Here is a 25,622-nt window from a genome sequence, read left to right as displayed (position 1 = left end):
CTTTAACTATTTTTGACATTCATTGTGTGAAATATTTAACTCATGTAGTCCTTGTTCTAAATCTGTCTGGACAGTCGCTTTCCATGTCTCGCGAGTCTGCTCATGTGGTCTTACCGTTCGCATGCGCTGTGAATGTGTGTAAAATTGCTTCGTTTCCTGAAATATAGGCGCAGATAACTTTAAGAAGCAGCAAGAACAAGACAGTGCTTAATATCTTGAAGACGGTTTTAGAAAAAAAAAAAAAAAAAAAAAATCCGTTGCCGTCGTTACGGTACATTTCAGCAATGACACCAGAGTTTACCAGAGACTGTTGACAAACGAATGTAATAGTTCTTACATGTTTTATGCTCACGCATTATGAAACCTAGTTTATAAAAATCAATTTGGATTCTGTAAGCAGAGATCCTGTGTAACTCAGCTCGCTCTTCCTCCGTTACGTCCATAGCGATGTAGACATCGGCGCTCAGACTGATGCCGTGTCCCCTGACTTCAGGAAGACATTTGATACAGTCCTTCGCTGTCATTTAGTGGAAAAAGTGCGAGCTTATTATCGGACGGAATTTGTGACCGGATTCAAGACACTTGCAGGCAGAACTCGACACGTCGTTCTTAACGGAACAAAACCGACAGATCTAAAGATAAGTTCAAGAGTACCTCAAGCTTGTGTGACAGACCAGTTACCGTTTATAACGTATACACTCCTGGAAATTGAAATAAGAACACCGTGAATTCATTGTCCCAGGAAGGGGAAACTTTATTGACACATTCCTGGGGTCAGATACATCACATGATCACACTGACAGACCCACAGGCACATAGACACAGGCAACAGAGCATGCACAATGTCGGCACTAGTACAGTGTATATCCACCTTTCGCAGCAATGCAGGCTGCTATTCTCCCATGGAGCCGATCGTAGAGTGTCCCTAATTTGCTGGGAAGTGGCGGTGCGGTCCCCTACGGCACTGCGTAGGATCCTACGGTCTTGGCGTGCATCCGTGCGTCGCTGCGGTCCGGTCCCAGGTCGACAGGCACGTGCACCTTCCGCCGACCACTGGCGACAACATCGATGTACTGTGGAGACCTCACGCCCCACGTGTTGAGCAATTCGGCGGTACGTCCACCCGGCCTCCCGCATGCCCACTATACCCCCTCGCTCAAAGTCCGTCAACTGCACATACGGTTCACGTCCACGCTGTCGCGTCATGCTACCAGTGTTAAAGACTGCGATGGAGCTCCGTATGCCACGGCAAACTGGCTGACACTGACGGCGGCGGTGCACAAATGCTGCGCAGCTAGCGCCATTCGCCGGCCAACACCGCGGTTCCTGGTGTGTCCGCTGTGCCGTGCGTGTGATCATTGCTTGTACAGCCCTCTCGCAGTGTCCGGAGCAAGTATGGTGGGTCTGACACACCGGTGTCAATGTGTTCTTTTTTCCATTTCCAGGAGTGTATGTAAATGGTGTATAGCACAGTGCCGAAGCTCCATGTGGCTAGTTGGAAAGTTGCACTAGATTACCAGCTTATAATAATTAATCTTTGTTAACGACTGAGTGTTTCGGCATTTATCACCATTGTCAAGTACGTCTAGAATTTTGTGATGTATTGTGTCGGCTGGGAAACGAACCTGGGCCGCTCGCGTGGCATGCAAATATTCTAGACGTACTTGACAATGGCGGAAAATGTCGAAACACTCTGTCGTTAATAAAGATTAAATATTATAAGCAGTTATTCTGGTGTTTCTTTGAACAAATCATGTCGTTATCTGACATATATTATGTTGCTGGCCCTAAAGAAGCGGAAGAACCAGGAAAAGAAGAAGAAAAGAAAATGTATATGAGGCTGTTGGCAGGCGTTGCGGTTGGCTCTAGCAGGTTAATTCCACAGCGCACCCCCCTCCCGCCCATCCCTCCCCTCAGATTTAGTGATAAAATGACCCGGTGGATAGCCAGCCAAAAACTGAAAGTAGATCAAGCACGAAAAGAGGGAGAAGGTGTACCAACTGTGAAAAAAGAAGCAAAATGGAAATAATGGAGGGTCCAAGCCCAAGATTTGTAACTTCGTCCATCTGTGCTCAGCCAGCATGTCGTGGTTATGTGGTCGCAGTGTCGGACTGCGAAGGGGGGAGATCCGTGTTCAAGTCTCCTTTGTGCCCCTTTTTTTTCTCCCCCTGTCATCAACGGTTCTGTTCGGTGTATTCAAATTTGTGTCTGTGTCGTGGTGTAACGTCCGTTTGCAACAGCGAGGTGTAAGGAGGGACCTCCAGACGAATGTACCTCCTATTTGTTTTACACAAGACCACATGTTATGACTCTTGGGTTCAGTTTTGATTCTTGAATTCCTTTGTTGTAACATAGTTCTCACATTTGCTTGATACGGTAATATATTAGTAATATATTCTTACTAGACAATTCGTAGATTCGTGTTTTATAACCAATGTGTTGTATGAGAATTGCCAAGACTACAGAAGGAGAACACACACTTCAGTGACCGGACGGACAGTTCATAATTTTGTAAAAATAATAATAAGAGAAGGAGTACGAGGGAGATTTGGAAGCATATGAATGGCACAGGAAGTCTCAGTAGGCCCTGAACCTAAATAAATCTGATATATAGCGCATACGCAGCAGACAAAATTTGTTAGTGAACAATTGCACTATTAGTGACAAATTAATGGAAACACCAGCTACCGTAAAATAACTAGGAGTAATAATCTGAAGTGATCTTAAGTGTAATGAGCATATAAAACATAAAATGGAAAGCAGATTTCAGACTGAGATTCATACAAAAATCTTAAGGAAACGTAATTAATCCACGAGATAAGTGGCTTACAAAACACATGATTGACAGATTCTCGTCAGTCTGCGACCCTTAACAGGTTAGAGTAATAGAAGAGGTTGACAAAATCTAACGAAGAGCTGCGCGTTTCTTCACGGGATCGTTTAGTCGGCGCGAGAGCGTTACAGAGACGCTGAACAAACTTCTGTGGCACACGCTACAAGAGAGGCGTTGCAAGTGACGGAAAGGTTTTCTGTTGAAATCTCGTGAGAGTTCTTTCGCGGAAGAGTCGGACAACGTACTTCTTCCTCTCACATATATCTCGCGAAACGACAAGAAAATTCGAGAAATGAGAGCCAATACATATGTTTACCGATAATCATACTCCCCCACACGCCACTGGAACAGGGAATGCGGGATCACATAGCGATAGCAGAAGCATCCTCTGCTATCCACCGTCGGGTAGCTTGTGGAATGAAGATCTAGGTTTAGGTCTAGATGTACGCGACTGTACTCGATAGAACATGGTTAACAGTAAGTTACGCGAGAAGAGGACTCCAATGTGGTAACGACAATCGCGGAGGAATTCGCAGCGCAGTGTTTACTTCCGTGTTACACATATTATGTAAAGTGCACAGCGACAAGAAATACGGCAGACGAGATGACGCTGCACAATTTTAAAAGAATCAGAGGGCGGAAGAAGTCGAATATCACGCTGTTAACAACTATAATTAATTACTTTAATGATGACAAGCAACTTGAGGAAATAGAATATTGTAAGAGTAGCTTCGAAGAGACGTTAGCCCTTCTGTTGAGTACAGATAATGCTACTCGTGACCTACATGTATAAACTCGTACTCAGCAAGGCCGAGCTTATTGCTCAGAGGACTGCGAAAGTGCTTGATAGTGAGTGATCCGTATCCGTTACAGAGACAGCGGTCAAGAACACGCACCCGTTTGTAGTCTCAGGCTCTGTTAATGATAAGTGCCTTTACTTGAACTGGAATCCTTATCGGGTGACTTCGAGAGCTGACCTCATTGCTGGGAGCATTTTAAAGTCTCCATGGATGATAAACCCTAATCTCGTCAAAAAACACGCATTTCCCTCGACTATCCCGAAGAAAATTAAACCAGAATCGTCTAGTCAGAAATTCTGGATGCAACTTTCATATACTGCAACCTACGCATTCAGGCCATTCACTCGCTGAACGAAAAATTGTTAGTTCAAATGGGCGTGTATATTTACACCGACACATGTACTCAGCAAATTATCGTGAAGTGCACGCAGAAGGTACTTAACGTGGTATCACAAGTCAGCGTCTCTTCCTGTTCAAATCGTGTGTGGACCGATTGAAGGGCGACTACTTAACCATCGAAGTACCAAGTTGGGGGCGGGGGAGGGGAGCTTTATCCCGATCATTTGAAAGTATTATAATCTAGTCAGTTACTTTATATTTTAAAATTTGGAAAAAATATTTATCCTTTCTAATGAATTCTTCTACCAGATTCCGTATTTGTTTTTAATTTATCCATTAAACTATATCCAAAAATTTAAGGGGCTCCAGAAAGGCTCAAAATCATGAAAAGTTCAATTTTTACTTTTTTGCGTTTTCTGAATCTGTAGACTATTAACTTTTAATAGATATATAATTTATTCAATTCCGAAGACTACAACTATTTTTAATTTTTTTTTGAAATGTGTTCTACATGGGCGTGACCCACTGTGGCGCTGTTAAACTGCTCTCAAATGGTGTTATTATTAACGTCCGTGTTCATCAGGTACATTTTATTGAAGTGAGATAAAGTATGTGTTGTGGCGAACCTGTGATGGTTCAATATATATCGCTGGTGTGGTTGTCGATTGTTTCATGTTTATTTACTCTGTCGTTATCTCGAAAATATTCGTAATTAATTCTGTTTCTTGAGTCTCTGTTTTGTTGAAGTATAATAATGAGTAAAAGTAAAGTTATTAGAAATCCTCTGAAGGCTTTTAAGAAATGGAGAAATGTTGGAAAGCCAAAGGTATGTGTTATTACTGTAAACAATAAAGACGATAACCAAGTGAGTGAACCTAACCTCTCAAGTACACCTGCCCATAGCAGTCAAAGTGGGAAAGAAAATACTTCACAGAAGAAGCTTGGTTCAATGAGTGAAAACTATGAATGTTTTATGGGCGAATCGGATGTGAATGAAATATTTGATATGTCGGTTCTCAAAGGAATTTTTTCAAGCTGTGTAATATGTATTCATTGTAGTGAAGTTGGTCTGGAACTCTCCCTAATAAAGCACGTAGGACATGCTAGTGAAATACAACTGAAATGTGATAATTGTTCATACATGACCACCTTTTGGAACAGTGTTGCAGTAACTGCAACTGAAGAAAATGGTAGCAAAATCTACGAACACAACAACGAGCGATGCTTGCTTTAGACAAGGAACGCCTTCGGGCTGCAGACAGGGCTGTAAAGAGTCTAGAAATACAAGCAAGAGTAAACAGGAGGAGGAACAAGAGGAAGCTGGAGGAGGGGTTTGCAGAGGATGAAGATAATCCATCCTATGGACCTGGAATGCACTAAAAAGTTAATCCAATCTTTGTCGCTCGATTCCAAAAACTTTTATTTTCTCATACTAATTACATGTTTTCTAAGGATCTTCCAAACATATTTGTTTCAAACGTTCAGTAAATGTTACACAGTACCTTCTGCATAATTTAACACAGCCTTTTTCCAAAAAACTGTATATTTTTGAATATATAAATAAAAAATTGCAAAAAAATGTTGTGAATTTTCATTACAATTGAAAAAAAAATCATCTTTAATAACTGAACTAAAATTTTGTAAAATCCCTGTGTTAAGTTGTAGCCCATATTCCAATAAATAATCTGTAAAAAGTTCAACTTCCTACCTCAAATACTTTGTGAGGAAAGATGTAATTTATAAGCGTTATTTTCACATTGCAAGTATAGGGCGTTCCGGAGCCCCTTAAATCTCAGTAGCGGATGTCACTTTCTCCAATGAATGTCGTATTTAATGTTACCAGGGTCATGGGCCATTAAATACCTCTTTAAAAAGTATTTTGAGAGTAAAAGTCAACTACAATGTGTTGGTAAAAAAGTAGAAAGTACACGTTATTGAAAGAGCGTTAATATTCAAAGGGGGAGGGAGGGAGGTTACAGTTTAGCCACCCGTCGACAGCGTGGTCATTGGACACGGAGCACAAGGTCGGATTAGGGAAAAATGCCGAAGGAAATCGTCCGTGCCGTTTGCAAAGGAACCATACCGGCATCTGCGTCGAGCGATACAAGGAAATCACGGAAAACCTAAATCTGGATGGTTGACGTGGGTCTGAACCGTCGTCTTCCCGAATGCGAGTCCAGTGTGCTGACCACAGCGCCTCCCCCGCTCGGTCATATTTCTAAGAGTGTGCTGAAAGGTGTTTCCAGGTTCTGGCTGCTAATTAAACGTCATTACCTCTTTAAAAATGATGATGTTAATATAACAATTGTTTTTTGGCTGTCCATTAAGTATACCTGTCTTGGAAATGAACGCTATGGTATTGCTACGGTTAAATGCCTCATTAGTCTGACGTTGTCTTCACCGAGACCTCTCCTGAAGCTCCCTAAAGAAGTGAAGCGTGGGAGGGATGAAAGATATCTTTAGATTCTTAATATTGATTCCTGAAATTTTTGAATTAGGCTTCCACGGGATAAATGTTCAAATGTGTGTGAAATCTTATGGGACTTAACTGCTAAGGTCATCAGTCCTTAAGCTTACACACTACGTAACGTAAATCATCCTAAGAACAAACACACACACCCATGCCCGAGGGCGACTCGAACCTCCGCGGGATAATTTTCGTCTATCTTCAAGAGTCTGGTAATTCGGGGTTTTTCAACATATCTGTGAGTAAAAAAAATCTTCGGAAATTCATGCAGCCTTTCGTCCTTAACATTCAATATCCCCTTTTAGTCGTATTTGGTGTGCGTTCCACACACATAAGTTTCAAAAATACTGAGGACATTACGACTTCGGAATAATATAGAAATTTATTGAGATATCTTACAGAATCTGTAGATGCGTCATTTTGTAGTAAACCATCTCCAATTTGCGTCACCCCATTCCGTTGCCAGGAGCGTCAGTATAGTGCACTGTTAAAATGGATACTTTCACTGGTACGAAGCGTGCTTGCTGTACGTTTTGGTTTCATGAAAGGAAAACTCTGCAACAACTGTTCATTAAAGACGGTGTGAATGTTCCTCCCCTAGCAAACAATTAAGCCGAACTGTAAAATCGAATCTACACTGCCGTTGCACAAGTTAGGTCAGATTTTCTACAATGAGTGTGGGAAGAAACTAATTACTGGTGGGATGCTTATCACGTCACAATGGTAGTCACACCAAATCAAAATGTGAAAATTGATGCTGTTTTTGCTACAAAATTACACATCTACCGATTCTGTAAGTTATTCCAATAAATATCTATCTAAAGTTGTAAGGTCCTTTGTAACTCACCCTGTTGATGTTGTGGTCTTCAGTCCTGAGACTGGTTTGATGCAGCTCTCCATGCTACTCTATCCTGTGCAAGCTTCTTCATCTCCCAGTACCTACTGCAACCTACATGCTTAATGTATTCATCTCTTGGTCACCCTCTACAATTTTTACCCTCCACGCTGGCCTCCAATATTAAATTGGTGATCTCTTGATGCCTCAGTCTAATCTTCAGCACTCTTCTGTAGCACCACATATTGAAAGCTTCTATTCTCTTCTTGTCCAAACTATTTATCGTCCACGTTTCACTTCCGTACATGGCTAAACTCCATAGAAATACTTTCAGAAACGACTTCTTGACACTTAAATCTACACTCGATGTTAACAAATTTCTTCAGAAACGCTTTCCTTGCCATTGCCAGTCTACATTTTATATATCCTCTCTAATTCGACCATCATCAGTTATTTTCTCCCCAAATAGCAAAACTCCTTTGCTACTTTAAGTGTCTCATTTCCTAATCTAATTCCCTCAGCATCACCTGATTTAATTCGACTAGATTCCATTATCCTCGTTTTGTTTTTGTTGGTGTTCATCTTATATCCTCCTTTCAGGACACTGTCTATTCCGTTCAACTGCTCTTCCAAGTCCTTCTCTGTCTCTGACACAATTACAATGTCAACGGCGAAGCCGGCCGAAGTGGCCGAGCGGTTCTAGGCGCTTTAGTCTGGAACCGCGCGACCTTCCTCGGGCATGGATGTGTGTGATGTCTGTAGGTTAGTTAGGTTTCAGTAGTTCTAAGTTCTAGGGGACTGATGACCTCAGAAGTTAAGTCCCATAGTGCTCAGATCCATTTGAGCCATTTCATCGGCGAACCTCAAAGTTTTTATTTCTTCTACTCGTTTCTCCTGGTGTCGGTATTAGGGTGGGCTATTGAGGGACGGGTGGTAGGGGGTGGTGAGAAATCGATATGCAGTGGTGCATTCTCCCGGTGTGAAGCTGTGCCTTGTCGTTTGTTTTGACTGACACCACAGCCTATTCCTGTGCCTTGTAACTAAAGAAACGCCACAAGAATATCAAAAGACTATGTTGTGCTGTGTTAAAATGTGGTCATAGTCGGCCTCTACCTTATCTGACTATGGGATCCAAGCTACGAGGCCTAACTTTAGCAGATGAAAGTTAAAACCAAGGGCCAAGCTAGTGTCAGGTTGCAGCGTAGCTTTTAGGTTAAAGTGGTTTACAGTATTTTCATACACATAGATATGAATCCGAATAAAAAGACATGCGGACAAGATGCAGATATCATTTCTCTTACTTGCTCAGACCTCTAGCAGTAAACAGGACGTGTGACGCGATGGCCACATTGTGGAGGCTGCCCAGTGCTCCGTGCAGAACGTCAGATTTCGCCCCACTGTCCTAAAGAAAGCGTTAATCGTACGTCCGACATTGATTTCTGTGGATATTTCACGCAGAGCTGCTTGTCTGTTAGCACTGACAGCTGTACGACGGAAACGCCGCGGCTCTTGGTCGATAGTGAACGTCGTCGGGCACTGTGTTGTTCGTGACGAGTAGTAATGCCTGAAATTTTGTATTCTCGGCACATCCTTGACACTGTGGAAAAAAAGTGTTCAAATGTCTGTGAAATCTTAAGGGACTTAACTGCTAAGGTCATCAATCCCTAAGCTTACACACTACTTAACCTAAATTATCCTAAGGACAAACACACAGACCCATGCCCGAGGGAGGACTCGAACCTCCACCGGGACCAGCCGCACAGCCCATGACAGCAGCGACCTAGACAGCTCGGCTAATCCCGCGCGGAAACACTGTGGATCTCGGACTATTTAAATCCCTAACGACTTCGGAAATGTAATTATTCATGCGTATAGCTTCAAATACCTTTCCGCGTTCCAAGTCTGCTAGTTCCCGTCGTGCGACCATAATTACGTCTGAAAACTTTTAACATGGATCACTTGACTACAAATGACATCTCCGCAGATTTACTCTCGTTTGATAACTTGTGTACGCGATACTACCGCCATCTGTATATGAACATATCGCTATCCCATGACTTCTGTCACCTCAGTGTGAATCAACACACAGAGTGGCAGCCGTGCTGCGTAGCCGCGTTGTCTCAGGTGTCTTGACATGGTCCGCGCGGCTCCCCCCGTCGGAGGTTAGAGTCTTCCCCCGGGCACGTGTGTGTGTGTGTGTGTGTTGTCCTTAGCGTAAATTAGTTTAAGTTAGATTAAGTAGTGCGTAAGGACCTCAGCAGTTTGGTCCCATAAGTCCTTCCCACAAAGAAAAGAAACAGAGTGGCAAACATACTACGTAAACAGATCTTCTGAATAGGATATAAAACCCTGCACATCTACCAGACAAACGTAATCAATAAGCAGTCACTGGGAAAAATTCCAGGAATCTGGAATATACAAACATGAATGTTAAAATGTTATTTTAGGGAGCCATCAGTAGGTGACATTCATACATCTGTATATGACTCAGCTCTTATTTACACTGCAGACACTGCTCTTGGATTCTCGACTTGACTGACAACCACTTGGTTTCTGTTTTGGCTGTAAAATGGTTCTCAGTTCAAACTGCGAATATTTCTTTGTCGATCGTCTGATCCCGTAATCTCCGCTGTTCTGAATCATTGCTTGCAAACACACACAACTCCGTCTTTACACAGTGGTGTACTTGGTTATTATCGAGAACGATCGAAAAGAAAGGGAACGATACACTGACAGACCACAAATATCCTGGTCTAGTGCCCTGAGATTATACTCGTTATAGGCCGTCTTGCTTGTTCTACGCGACTATCGGTAGTTATTTGTTTCCGGAACACTTCTCATGTCTGTCCTCAATAAACACGATTAGTTGTGATTTATTGGAGATAGCTGTCCTAGTTAAATTCAACGTCCATAAAATCCTGAAGTTGATAAATAAAATTTTCATATTCAATCATGGAACGTTCATTATATTTGTGTGTAATTACTCCTTGACTAATTCACCATTGGCACATAATATTAAATGCATCATCATATAAAATGATAAATATTTCAAGCTACAGGTACAGAAGTAATTCTAGATGTCTTGAATGGTAAGAGGCACATTTTTGTGTCGCAAAAGACGAAGAAATTATGCTAAATTTGAAGCCAATCCTACAAAGGCAGAAATGTTTCAGCGATCTATAAAGTGCTTAAATAAGCAGTCGAATAAAGAAAGACTACAAGTGTGCTATTACCAAGTCAAGGTGAGTAATTATATGATGGACGACGATGGAGCGCGCAAATATTTGAACTTGTATTGCCAAGAATGTACTTATCTCCTCCTTAAGCATTTCGAATTAGGAAAGTGAAAAAAGAAACGTCTTTCTCACACACTTACAAACAGTATCTCAGTTTATGACTTTCAATGAAAGTATGGGTTTACACTGCAACGAACAACATGCAAAGTTGTGATGATGGTTCCATAGACCCAGACTCATCCACCAAATTAACAATCACTCGACTTCCATTTATCCACAACTTTTATAGTCCTCTCGTGTTAAGTTGCGTATAATATTATGGAATGTTTACAACTATTCTTTGGAACACAGCTGAATGTAACACAATTTGTGTGCCATACGCGTTTCGCCTTTACTGTTTGTAATGCATTTTCAATGGCCTGGAATATGTGCACTCTTTGACGGCGCCAATCGTGACATTGGGCAATTAACATGGCCATACTGATAATTCTTGAATTCCGGCAATTTGCACAAATTGGCAACAATGTAGGCTGCAGCAGTGCATGGAGCAACTCTTTTCTTCTGTTAGAGCCGTTATGCTACGTATAAGCCCATTTTCAAGCAGTAAACAGCAGGCTGTCTAAATACAACGTCTCGCCGTAGAAAACGCTCGTTGTCTATATTTTCATAGCATCTTTCGTCTGAATGCTGAAGTCTTGAGCGTAAAGGTACCAGAGTTACAATGTATTTTACTTTATTAGACATCGGTAATAACAGTTAATTCGAATAACATTTATGGGACAAATTTCTTGGCAAACTGTCTGCCATTGTGCATTTGAAAGCCGCATCATCAAAACTGTGAGGGGTCCGCTTGCTGACACATGGCAACGGCTTCCGTGGCGGTGCCGCGCTTCCTTGCACTGTGTCGAAAGCGTCAGATACCACTTATCGCTTTGGAGGGTATAAAATGCTTTTCTGTTGTTGAGTGATCCTAAACCAAAACGTGTATGATCTGCATTTCAAGCTCGTCACCAACAGAGGCAGACTATCCGTTTTTACAGTGAGAGTACCGAAGTCATGGGATACCTCCAAGTACTGCGTCGGACCTACTTTTTCCCGCATAGTGGAGTAACTCGACATGGTACGAACTCAAGAAGCCGTTAGAAGTCCCATGCAGAAATACGGAGCTATGCTGCATCTATAGCCGTCCGGAATTGCGGGATAGTAGCCGCTGGAGGATTTTCTGCACAAACTAACCTCTCAATTATGTCCCACAAATGCTCCATGGGGTTCCTATCGGGCGATCTGAGTGGTAGAATCATTCGCTCGTACTGTACAGAATGTTTTTCAAACCAATCGCGAGCAATGTGGTGCGATGACATGAAAATTCCATCGTTTTTTGGGAATATGAGGTCCAAGAATGGCTGCAAATGGTCTCCAAGTATCCGAACATAACCATTTAGTGTCTCAGTCGGTTCAGTTGGACCAGAGGACGCAGTCCATTCCATGCAAACACAGCCCATTCCATTATGAAGCCACCACTAGCTTGCTTAGTGCCTTTTTGACGAGTTGGGTTCATGGCTTCAGGGGGTCTGCGTCATACTCGAACCCTACCGTCTGTTAGCACTGACAGCTGTACGGAAACGCTGCGGCTCTCAGTCGATAGTGAAGGTCTTCGGGCACTGCGTTGTTCGCGGCGAGTTGTAATGACTGAAATATGGTCTTCTCGGAACACTCTTGATACTGTGGATCTCGGACTACTGAAATCCGTAACGACTTCGGAAATGGAACGTCCCATGCGTGTAGCTTGTAATGTTCTTTATTTACGTGACCTTTACGGCACTCCAACCCCAGTTCTCGATACCAGTAATATCGTACTACTTTTCTGCGAAGTAACAGACGTATTTTTGTGACAATATTCACATTTGGTTTTATTAGTGTATAAGTACTCAGATGTATCGATATATTACAGTGATATGGTTCTTGTGTGTATTCATTTCTGTGAGACTGTAATAATCTTTGGCTTACTTGTTACCGTTTTGGAGCGAATGCGCACAGAGCAGTCTTTGTTTCACTTTGTAAAAGAACAGTCATGTCTTGTGTTTGGTTAAAGTGGAAATTAAATATATGGAGATTGATACAAAACTGTTTTCTTGATGATGTGACAATTAAGAAGAAGTATATGTGAATTTACAAGAAGTTTAATAAAAATGTGGATCGTGAACTCCAAGTCAAAAATTATTTCTACCATACCATTGTTCTGATCTGGGTTGTTTGATCACTAAGAATTTCCTGAAAAACGCATTTGTTAGGTCTTCAAATATTGCTAAAATACATATCTGGACCTTCTATCAGTCAAAGTGGAATCACCCTAGAATCAGTAAGATGAGCCATAACAACTTCGACGAAATCTACGTGGGAATCCGTTCAAGATAAGTGCCAAAATTAATGACTTTTTTACAGTGACTTCATTATTTCCATTCTGACGATACCATCAACAGTCAATAACTTTTCTGTTGCCCGATAAAGCGAACATATGCTGCGTGAGCAACATTATTAATGTGATTTCTAACCTACTTTGCAAGTGGTGGTACTGTTAGAAGCTCCAACTACCATTCCGCGTTCAAAGTCTACTAAATCCCTCCGTGCGGCCATAATCAAGTGTGAACATTTCAACATGAATCACTTGAGAAGAAATGACAGCAGCGCCAACGCAGTGCCCTTCGATATCTTGTGTACGTGATAGTACCGCAATCTGTATATGTGCACATCGCTATCCCATGACTTCTGGTACCTCAGTGTAAATTAACACACAGAGTGGCAAACATACCAAGGAATACATGTAAAACTGTGCAAACAAACCATTCTAGATTTTCAGAGCACTTAAAATACCACGACTACCATCCTACAAACATGGAACAAGATGATAATGAAAATACTAGAGGTTGAAAATACCGCTTCAGTTGTAAATTTCTTTTATTATCACGACCGGTTTCGCGCTCTCATAAGCCCATCCTCAGGTGTCGCAACTGTGCTGTGGTCCCCGAGCGCCGCTGTGGACGTGTACTTGGTGCGGTTTTACTACCTATGATAGATCGTGATGATAAAAGAAATTTACAACTGAAGCGGTATTTTCGACCTCTATTATAATGCTCAGTTGCGGATGTTCGTCCAACAGGAATCCTTGTAGATTACGAAAATAATCAGAACAAACAACCACAACAAATGCCATTAACCAAAATAGGAAAACTGTCATATTCAGATTGATATTTCTCAGAACAAACATGTGATAAACGATCAGACACACATCAATACAGATTTTCTACTATATTTAATAATATGATACGATGAAAAAATTCATTTGTTCATGCCGCGATATATATATATATATATATATATATATATATATATATATATATATTCTCCCGCTCTCGCTTTCGCTTTTGCTCTCTCACTCCCTCTCTTCTCTCTCTCTCTCTCTCTCTCTCTCTCTCTCTCTGTCTGTCTGTCTCTCTCTCTCTCTCTCTCTCTCTCTCTCTCTCTCTCTCACACACACACACACACACACACACACACAGCACATACACGCAGACACACGGACACTAAAAAGCAACTTAAAAACCTATGTAAGTACGTAGCTGTGCAGTACAATGCTGTTATTCAGCTCACCTGGAACATCCCTTTCAGTTTGCCAGAGGTGAATGCGGGCGTCAGTTTGACCCTGCGATGGCGCCATTCAGAAGACGGTAGGAAGAACAGCTGCCTGTAGAGCGGCTCCTCGTAGTCTAAGTAAAGACCTCGCTCGTGAAATGATCCGAAGTCTTTTATCAGAATCTGGCGAATAAGTTCAGGATCCCGAACGAGGAGCACAGGGTGGAGAATCGAGTAGAGCCCAACGAACCGTTTGCCTGAAATTAACATAATAAAACAGCTGTATGATCACCCACTAACCGGGTCCAATTTTGGCACATAGGGCAAATGTATTTGAGGAAACAATGACGTTTCTGTCCAACTGGAGACGACAGGGAAAAGTTGTTTTCAGAATAATTTAATCATTTGGCTCAGTCATACTTATGTCTAACGAAATAACCTGTTTCGGACAGCGTTGGTAATTTACATACCATAGAATACTGGTCGTGGTTCAGTCGCACCAGTACGGAAAATAAGCTGATACTGAATGTACCTCAGGATCTCCCTGTATACATTGTACACCACTGGCCATTAAAATTGCTACACCACGAAGATGACGTGCTACAGACGCGAAATTTAAGAGACAGGAAGGAGATGCTGTGATATGCAAATGATTAGCTTTTCAGAGCATTCACACAAGGTTGGCGCCGGTGCCGACATCTACAACGTGCTGACATGAGGAAAGTTTCCAACCGATTTCTCATACACAAACAGCAGTTGACCGCCGTTGCCTTGTGAAACGCTCTTGTTATGCCTCGTGTAATGAGGAGAAATGCGTACCATCAAGTTTCCTACTCTGATAAATGTCGGATTGTAGCCTGTCGCGATTGCGGTTTGTCGTATCGCGACATTGCCGCTCGCGTTGGTCGAGATCCAATAACTGTTAGCAGAATATGGAATCGGTGGGTTCAGGAGGGTAATTCGGAACGCCGCGCTGGATCCCAACGGCCTCGTATCACTATCAGTCGAGATGACCGGCATCTTATCCGCATGGCTGTAACGGATCGTGCAGCCACGTCTCGATCGCTGAGTCAACAGATGGGGACGTTTGCAAGACAACAAGCATCTGCACGAATAGTTCCACAACGTTTGCAGCAGCATGGACTATCAGCTCGGAGACCATGGCTGCGGTTACCCTTGACGCTGCATCACAGACAGGAACGCCTGCGATGGTGTACTCAACGACGAACCTGGGTGCACGAATGGCAAAACGTCATTTTTTCGGATGAACCCACGTTCTCTTTACAACATCATGATGGCGACATCACGGTGAACGCACATTGGAAGCGTGTATTCGTCATACTGCGTATCACACGGCATGATGATATGGGGTGCCATTGGTTACACGTCTCGGTCACCTCTTGTTCGCATTGACGGCACTTTGAACAGTGGACGTTACATTTCAGATGTGTTGCGACCCGTGGCTCTACCCTTCATTCGATGCCAGCGAAATCCTACATTACAACAGGATAATGCACAACCGCATGTCTCTGGTCCTGTACGGGCCTTTCTGGATACAGAAAATGTTCGACTATTGCCCTGGCCAGCACATTCTCCAGATGTCTCACCAATTGAAAACGTCTGGACAATGGTGGCCGAGGAACTGGCTCGTCACAATACGCCAGTCACTATTCTTGATGAACTGTGGTATCGTGTTGAAGCTGCATGGGCAGCTGTACCTGTGCACGCCATCTAAGCTCTGTTTCACTTAATGTCCAGGCGTATCAAGGCCGTAATTACGGGCAGAGGTGGTTGTTCTGGGTAATTTCTCAGGATCTATGCACCCAAATCGCGTGAAAATGTAATCACGTGTCAGTTCTATTATAATATATTTGCCCAATGAATACCCGTTTATCATCTGCATTTTTTCTTGGTTAAGCAATTTTAATGGTCAGTAGTGTATAAGCTACTCCCTTGGGTAACTGTTCATTTGCTATGGACACGTTTTAATAAAACATATTTCAATAATTTTTTAACAGAGCACATATTAAGAGTTTTCTCAGTATAATGTATACAGGGTGAAGATTAATGAAACCGAGCAACTGCAGGGACGGCTTCCCGACTGGAAATGGAAGAAAAAAGTTCTACGAAAATGTGTCCGGAAATGAACGGTGTGCGTGCAATGACAACAAATCTTCCCAGAACACAGTACAGAGCTGCATCTCTTTCACATCATAACATATGTTCAAAGTGGCGTCTATGGTATTACAGGCAATAGCGACAGTAGCGGTTGTTACGCAGGATGCACATAATCGTACATGTTGCCGGGCCCTTGCCAGGAATCTGTACTAGGGTTCGTTTCAATATCCTGTAGAACCCGATCCTCCAAATCTTCTGTACGCACAGTTCACCGCTTCACTGCACATTCTCTGTCTTAAAGGACCCTTGATCTAACAAACGTCCAAAAAAAGCTTGAAATTTTGTGTGACGTGGTTGATGTCTGCGAGGGTAATTTTTGTTCCCCACATGAATACCGGGCCATTCTGCTGCTTGCAGTACGTTGCGTCAGTCACACAGCCTGCAACACACAAAGAACACGCAGCACGTGGTCAGAGGAACTGCCATTCGTCAGTGCCACCTACCATGGCAACCATGCACTTCCAGACACGTGTTGGAAGAACATTTCATTGTCGGTTTTACTGATGCTCACCCTGTATAGCTATATTACAAATTCACCGTTTGCCGAGTTATATGACACAGACGTGATGCATCTGTAAGAAGCAACGAAAGTGTGCGCAAAATTTGTTGCCTTGTACGCAGTAGCGGGGATTTAGTTAGACAGATGAAGTCGCCACACAAAAACATAACTTGCGTAGCTTATAAGCTAAGCTGATGGGTCAGTAAGCGATCTTATGAAGACCAGTAATTCGACAAATATAGACATTCGAAGTCAATAGTTCATCGGTAGATTACCGATAAAAAGAGTCGCATAAATCAAGGGTCAACCTAAGCGAAACAAGTTCAGATCACAAGGCACGATGGGGAAATCTGATAAAACAAGAGAAAGAAAATCAAATGTACCGTAGCGTACATCATTAACTACAATGAAAATTCTAATGGTGTTGTTGATGTAAGGCCTGGGCAGGCGGCTCTCTGCTGGATTTGGGTGGAGGAACAGGCAATGAATGAAGCAGTCTGTTGTTAGAACACTTTATTGACGACCTTGATCAGGCATAGTTCCGCGCTTTTGAAACAGACTGCTGACGATGGGAGATGATCCTCGGACCCAAGTGAGCTGGTAAGAATATGCCGATGCTGTCGTTCCTCATAGAGAGTAGCGAGTGACTCCGCTGACACTGCTCGGCGGCGGACGGTGATGGCATGAGGCCGGCTGGAGGTTTGGCGGTAGGACGGAGTCCGTGTGCTAGGGCTGAGCCCTCAGCCAGTAGCCGTAGGGTTGACGGCGTGGAGGAGGCAGCGTCATAGATATGGTGGCGACTGTGCACCATTGGACAGCCCAGCTGTGAAGGACATTGACAGGCTGGACCTGAGAGTTTAAATCCAGATTTTCAACACAGACATGATCAGTGGTTAAATCAAAACTGTCAGTGGTGACAGATACAGAAGAGATGTAATGATTGGTCACAGGGAAAAGTTTGAAGTGGGTACAACGACTGAGATGTGGCAGTTTGCTCAGTCATGTTGCTGCAGCCACAGTATCGATTGCGGAAATGGCACCTCTGCTGACTTTGTTGTGTTAACAGGGGTGGTGCCTGGTGCGGTGGTTCTGGTACATGTGACACAGGGGTTGGTCACACAGTTCAGTGACCAGTGCCTGCGTCTGGCTGTGGCCTCAATACTGTTCTGAGCTTCCTCTTCTGCTCCAAGTTTTGTTGTAGCTTTATTCCACTGAAATCCCTCCTCCCTAAAGAAAAAAAATCCAGTCCCAGATTTTGGCTCAAACACGCACCATGGTTTACGTACAGTTATATACATCTCACATTTCCGCTTTTACTCACGTTATTACTTTATATCTAGCGCCGTTCACACTTGTTTTCCTTACTGACCACGCTAGCAAGTAGCTCACACGTGAGTCTCTAAATCCCTAATTTTCTTTCCACTACTACATATACTCACTGAGTGTGGGTCTATGTTGACGATACGACTAGTATGGAGGAGTTGGAGGGGCGGGCTTTGGGGAACTCTACAGCTGAGGTGGCAGTACACTATACTTATTACTGTTAGTAGTATGCAAGCTGCTGATGCACTAGCTCTACATTTATGTGTCTGTCCTCATGTGATCGAGCAGACGTTTCATTGTCACACGACCATTATGTGCTGCTATCATCTGGTCTAGGGTAGCCTGAAGCGTTGGTTCTAACGAACCTTTTAATTAAGTCAATTTTTTTTATACAAAATCTAGAAGGGCCTTCTGGTAGGTAAATTAACGAGTAATTATTGTTTGTGTTTCTGATATTAGTGGCAGGTAATTGTCAGGTAGTGAATGAAATGTCGCATCGTGTACCTGTTATCAGAAATCCCTGCCCCTATAGTAGTATGCTGGGCTCCGCTGGAGTGTCTTTGGTCGCAGCATGTGACAATGACAACTGTCAGTTTGCGTTCAGCCAGGGTGACCCTACTTTCTGCGAAAATTCGGTTTCCCTGCCCTCCCTGGCGCAGGCTCCCCGCAGCGAAACAGAGTATACTCGCACGATTCAGGTACAGTGTGTATTCACTTTGTGGGAGACAGTAATTTTCCTGTGGAGAATAGTACTTCTTCAAATTCCTCGGCGTTCTGAATGACTAAACTGATCCATAAGACAACTGTTATGAAGAATTCTTAACCTTAAAGTGAATTGGTAAAGTGTGTCACATGTACATATATTCACTCTCATTTACCGCCAATATATTTCCTGTCTGCTTATCTACTTCTACAGGAACCACATATTTATCAAACAAAAAGCTTACTGCACCATGTAGCATCGATTGCTTCATTCTAAACTAAATTAGACACACTAATGTTCTACTGACAAACAAAGTCTTCTAACCAATTACCTAAACACAAATGTGTCCTGTGAGCCTTTGTCATAAAAACAACAAGAACACAGACATAACCAGAATAAGCACTTACAAACATCTCTCATAACTAATGAGCAAATACTAAAAATCAACTGCCATGGTTACCTCGTGATCTAAATGCATGTGGACATGTTGGAACAATTTCAGGTACACCCTGATTCACGGGGTTGATTCTACCTTTCTTCCTGTTGTTCTCTCTAATTCGTTCTTTCCCTTTTGGAAGGAGCCAATTGTGACTGGGGCCAGCAGATTTATTTTAACATTAACTGGGGATGTCATATCGACTACGTGATAAGGTCCTTGGTACCACGGAATAAACTTCTTAAGTTGTCCCTTTGGAACTTGAGGACTAGACAGCTTTATCCGCTCCTTGAAATGATATTTTAGGCAACTTTCGTTTTTTTTATTGTGAGTGCTTTCCAGTCTTTCTAGAGCCTTCGTATTCATGTTTCTTCAGCTGACACCAGATAATTTCTAATCTGTTAGTAAAGTCCCAAACACCTGGAGAAGGTTGACGTAGTTCGGAAGGTGAGGACATTTTCTGACAAAAAATAGCTTGGATTTGTGGATTTTAGAGTTGTGCATGCCTTAGACCAAGTCTAGGAGAGTTTTTCAATCATCGTGCCTACTTTTTATCTAATAACTTAGCATTTTCTCAGTGCCCTATGGACTCTATCGATAGTGCAGTTTGCTTGTGGGTAAAGGGCACTCACGCAGAGTTTCTTTGTATGTAATAGTCGACATAAGTGATTCAATAACTCTGACACAATGTTCATGCCTTCATCAATTATTGGTCAATTGTTATCGTCTGTGGCATGCTAAATTTCAATAACCATTGGTTTACCAAAGCTGGATTCACTGCTTCTGCATGTTGGTTTGGTATGGCATTCATGATCAACGAATGCAAGAATTGATCGATGATGGTTAGTACATATTAGTTCCCTGCTGATGTTTGTGCAAATGGACATAGGACATCAATTCCAGTCATTTGTTATGGCGTCTCTGCCCCAATCAGTCTTTGCAGTGTAATTTGCTGACTGGTCAAGACAGCTCTTTGTGTGTAAAGAGGATGATTTCTCATGTAACATTCAAAATGTTTTCTCCATGGCCACAGTAATTTCTGCATTGCAGTGATCTGTGGCTCATTCGTGCTATGTCCACCGAAGATGGAATTGTAGAATTGCCTAATTACTTTCTTGTCTATACTAGCTGATACAACAAAGCGCCGAACGCATCCTGCTTGCTTGTAAAGAAATAAACTGTCAGAGGTGATCTGTGCTTGTTTCGCGAACTGCTGACAATCAGGAGCAATCGCATGAGCTCTTTACAAGTCTTCCATGCCTATTCCACTTCAGTCTGCAGCATGTATTCTGTGACTTTAACATGGTCACAACGCTGTAAGATTTTCCTGGATGATGAACTGCCTCAAAATCAGATTTGCCTGTCTGTAAGGCCCAATGGGTTAAACAGACTGTAGGATCCGTTAATCCCAGAAGCAACTATAAACCTTAAAATGTCTTGCATGCAGATCGAAAATATGTGATGCCAAAAATTAGCATCAGCATTTCCTTTTGTGTAACTGAATAATATCCCTCTGCTTTAATTAGTTGTAAGGAAGCATAGGCTATGGTTTCTTTACCATCTGCCTCTCAGCTTAGGACACAGCATAAGGTATGACTGCTCAAGTCACAAGGCAAGATTTACTGTTTTTGATGCTAAGGAAAACTGAGGATGGGACTAGTGCTCAATAATTCCCTCAACTACTTAAATGATCCCTCACAATCCAGAGCCAAGCGAAAATGTACTCTTTTCTTGTTTTTGTTTAGAAGTGCTCAGAGAGGTCTTGTCACAACTGCCAAATTCGGGATGTATCTTGTATAGAAATAGGTGATTCTGAGATATGATTGTACTACCTTTACCATACTAGGCACTGGAAAATATCTGATGGCTTGTACTAGTTGTTGACTGGTAAATGCACCATCCTCATCAGCAGTTGGGCCTAGACAGCAGACATACTTCGGTATGTAGTGGCACTTCTGTTAACTGAGGGTCGACCATTCTGCACGCCACTGTTCAAACACTTCTCACAGACACATAATGCGTTCCTGAATGTCCTTGGAGAATACTATTGTGGTCTTGTAGGTAAACCAATCATTACTTTCAATGTATTCGTAGTTGCGAATTTAGACAAGCATCAGCTGTAGAATGGAATAACGACAATGAAAACTTGTGCTGGACCCGGACTCGAACACAGATTTCCTGCTAATCATGAGTGGTTGTTTTGCCATTTGATTATCTGTGCACGACTCATGGTCAGACTCAAACTTGCACATGTCGTCAACCATGTGTCTACAGCCTGTGCTTGTGCATCCATTATATATATTGTCATACAGGCAAGACATTTTACTTGAATGTCGTTTGCCTGGTGTCAGCGGATAAATACAATATTGCACAGCCATTGTTATACCCAATTATGATGCAATATACCTTTGAATATGCATAATTTTTCATGGTTGTCATTCTGTTCTACAACTAATGGTTGATTGTATTCGCAATTGCCAATATGTCAATGTATTTCATAACAGCTGTGGTCGCCACAGTGTCTGTTCGTTTGGATATGCCTGCATGCATGTGGAACCCACTATATAAATCCAAGGTGGTGAAATAACAGCATTGGGCCAGATTCCACCTGTGGGCCATGGGGCAGCTGTCTAAGACCATTCGTTGGTTTAGAAACCTGCAATTGCAGCAGAGCTGTAAGGGCGTTTTCCATCCAAGGACATTTTTGGCACAACTTCTATTAGTGCCGAACAGGGACTAGTACTTTTTCTATAATTTCATCCCAAAGTTCTTCATCAGCAAATTCCTCCAACACAGGCTGTGAATAATGTGGGACTCGGTGTGGTTTCTTGTATGCAAGTGACTTATTCCCTGTGAAAATTCTGTGCTGTACCAGAGGTGTATTTGGCAATCGCCAAGATGGGTTAAAGAATCCTGCATATTCATCCAGTAACTTCTCCATAGTTACTCTGTCATTCCCTTTCATGTGGGGTGTCTCCCCCCTTACTGCAGTAAAATTTAGAGACTGTCCTGGCTTCTAGTATTCTACATCGAATTCCTTATATAATCAATCTTCTGACATTTCTAAGTGAACTGTGAGTATACCTGTTGATAACCTCACATTCCGTGAACCAAAATCATCTATACTGACATGTACCATTCTGATACCATCAACCTCCTGCACATATGATAAACTACATCATACATAACATTGTGCCTGATCCATTTCCTCATCACGTGGCATTGTCTCTACCACACATAAAACATTAATTGGCAGATAAGCTCCTATGTTTATCCACATCAGCTTTCCTGCGTCTTTCAATATCGCATCCCCTGAATCGAGTCTAAGAAACCATGTTCACTTGGCTTATCCGATGTCTCGGTTGTTGCTTGCGACAGTTTGGGTCTTCCAGCAGTAGAATTGGGACTGAGTGATGTGCAATCCAGTTCTACTCTATGATGATGTAAATCGGCTTTGGCGTGAGGTTTGATCAGGAAGCCCAGACAGAGAATGGAATCATAGCTAACATGTATGGAAGTACGAACTTCCAAACATACTTAGAAATTTCTCCATCGCACTCAGCAACCCAACAATGTAGAACAGAGAATGAGCATTGTTAACATGCACACTACTTAATCTACAGCGTGGGGGGCTCAGATTCACTGCACACAATATTCCCTGGCTAGCCATGGATACCTGCGGTCTTGCATCCAACAACAACTTATACGATCTTCCCTTTATATAGCCGAATATATAGATATCTGCCACTGATTTTGCACAAAGGTTTCCTGTATTCGAGCTTTCTGGGAAAGTTGCACAATGGTCACTCTGGCCCATGTCCTGCGTAACAGAGGGGGAGTGGGGGGGGGGGGGGGGAGCGAGTGTTACCTTGATTTCATCATCTATGCGCCTGTGAACGTTTCTGAGCAGAATGCCCTATTCGGTTGCACATCTGACATTATGGCTTCGCTACTGCGCCAGTTCTCTAACTTTCCTCTTACTGACTGCTCAGTTATCATCTCCATACGCCGCATCTAGTCGCTTAATTTGGTCTTCCTGCTTGGCAGATGGAACCACCCTTCCCGTTCAGGAACAGCGAATCTTGGAGATAATGTAATTTCTATTCAGCGCTTTTTAATTTCAAGTGTGATATGTGTGCAGAATGTCTAAACCTTTGAGTTCAAACTCTTTCAGATGGTAGAGAATGTTAAACTAAGTATTTTCACGTAAGGAAATAAGGGTCGGAGATGAATGAGTACTTTGTTTGTCATTGACAATAAAATTTTATGCCTTATAACAATTTTAGCTCGCAATAAATGTTCAACAAGGCGACCACCAGTCTTAATACTGCAGTACAACAGCTCAAAGGCTGTGCTGCCCTCTCTTAAATATCCGTCTTGTCTGTTGTACAATAAGACAGGCAGCTCCTCTCGAGTTTTTCAGCCTAGTTTCATGCACCTACAACTTCATGTAACCCTGTGGAAAAATCCAAAATTCATGTGAGGTATCTGACAATAGCACTGGCAATAATACTTGACAGACACTTCATGAGCAACAAGAGGATATCTGCTAATTATAAGCTTAAGTTAATAAATTTCCGCGTGAGATGGAGCACCCTCGCGTTGAAACATCATACTCTGGTAGACAACGAAAGATTCAGCGTGCAACCACTGAGTCACCACGTTCCAAATAAACACCATGTAATCAGCACCATTCAATGGGCTTGACAGCAAATAATGTCCAGTGAAGTTATGTTGCACAACTGCAGCTCACAAGCCAACAACTGGCGACCTGAGACTATAAGGACGTCTGAAAATTCCATAAATCCAGATGAATCGTATATCGGACACAAAATACTCAGTGTCAACGATCGCTGCCTAGAACATCAACGGCATATTTGTTTAGTGCAGTCGCGAAACATTGCCTTTCGCGAAGTACAGGTCATTGGATACAGCCGCACCTGCCAGTGTTAATACTAGGGCTTCGTCATAAAGAACCCTTTGCAGATTGACACCAGGGTCGAATTGACAACTGATAAACTTTCTATAGCGTCACTGGAGTTTGAAACCCCAGTGTTGGTTTAATTAGGGCATAGAACGAAACCCTGAAGAACTGTTGGAGGCACTTCTGCCACGACACTGACGCTTATATTGCTACATATTTTCCTATGTTCATGGTACAGAGCCGTTACTCAGCATGTCACTACAGAAATAAACATGTAGCTTATTTGTATCCCATCAGAACATGAGCGTGAAGAGGTTCGAAAGTTGTATTATATGAATAATCATTGTTTCAAGAACTGACGGGTCGCAGTTTTCTGTATTTATATCCGTTATAATAAAGATAATAATAATAATGAGGTTACTCCTGTTTACTAATCCAGCACTAAAGAGAATGCTCACCTTTTGCCTTCTCGTACAGGTCACGGAGTAGGTTTCCATAGTTCTCCAGGCCCAGAATGCTCTTTCCCATGTTGCCGAATGGGACAGACGGCTCCACGTATTGGACGCCCTTCTTCTTCCAGTACTGGTACCCCCACTGGAAGCGCACATAGATTACCAGCAGCACAGCCGATAGGGCGATCACCAGCTCCTCCAGCCATCCGTCTAGGTACACACCCATCGTGCCTCTATAACCAAGGAGTTATGTTAAGCGCCACAGTCCTTACAGCACATCGCCACTGCAGCTGTCGCTCTTGCCAAAAAGCTAAAACAGCGTTTTTTTCGTATGACGACTGTGATAAGAAAACGAACTGTCATAACAGAGTTTGACAGTTCTTAGGCTATTCGACTTCCACTGTGCATGGCTAGCTGTTTTACGTGTAAGAAGAATTTTGTTCTGCTCAACGATTTTGGCTGTTTTCAGTGGGATAAACTGAAGCTACACTAACTGATCGACATTATCCGGACACCCTGTGTAATACGGTATTGACCACTAGCTATCACGAGAGGCGGCGCAGAGTACACTCATGCACATAATTTAAGGATAATGGTGAAACATGGTGAACTAACGCTCTGGTGGGCGGTTTGCTGGTTTAAATCACCCTGGAGTATGATCATGCGGTGCATTCGACCTGTGGTCGTCGCACGGTGGCGCTGGCAGCAGTCCACATACGAAGAGATGTGTTGGTTCATGTCAGAGTACGGTGCAGCTAGTAAGTGTGCAGACGTTTTCAGACGTGCTAATGGTGATTGTGTGTTGAAAATGGACCAAAGAACACATACTGATGACGTTATGAGGGGTAGAATACTGGGGTGACTGGAGGCTGGTCAAACACAGCAGGTCGTAGCACGGGCCCTCCGTGTGCCCCAAAGTGTGATCTCAACATTATGGCAACGATTCCAGCAGACAGGAAACGTATAC

General features: G+C 42.7%; 1 protein-coding gene across 1 annotated transcript in view; it reads right to left on the bottom strand.

Moving 5' to 3' along the window:
* The window catches only part of LOC124615670 (cytochrome P450 6k1-like), a 134,080-nt gene that overhangs the window by 91,938 nt on the left and 16,520 nt on the right, over window positions 1-25,622 (bottom strand). Inside the window, exons 2-3 of the mRNA XM_047143698.1 lie at window positions 24,662-24,888; window positions 14,159-14,397 (exon numbers count right to left, since the gene is read on the bottom strand). Coding sequence (XP_046999654.1) covers window positions 14,159-14,397; window positions 24,662-24,881 — 459 coding nt within the window. The 5' untranslated portion in view covers window positions 24,882-24,888. The remainder of the gene's footprint in view (window positions 1-14,158; window positions 14,398-24,661; window positions 24,889-25,622) is intronic.

The sequence above is a fragment of the Schistocerca americana genome, chromosome 5 (assembly GCF_021461395.2).
Source record: "Schistocerca americana isolate TAMUIC-IGC-003095 chromosome 5, iqSchAmer2.1, whole genome shotgun sequence".
NCBI classification, from domain to species: Eukaryota; Metazoa; Arthropoda; class Insecta; order Orthoptera; family Acrididae; genus Schistocerca; species Schistocerca americana.
The sequence above is the reverse complement of the archived record's forward strand: the minus strand, read 5'-3'. Positions and strand labels throughout refer to the sequence as shown.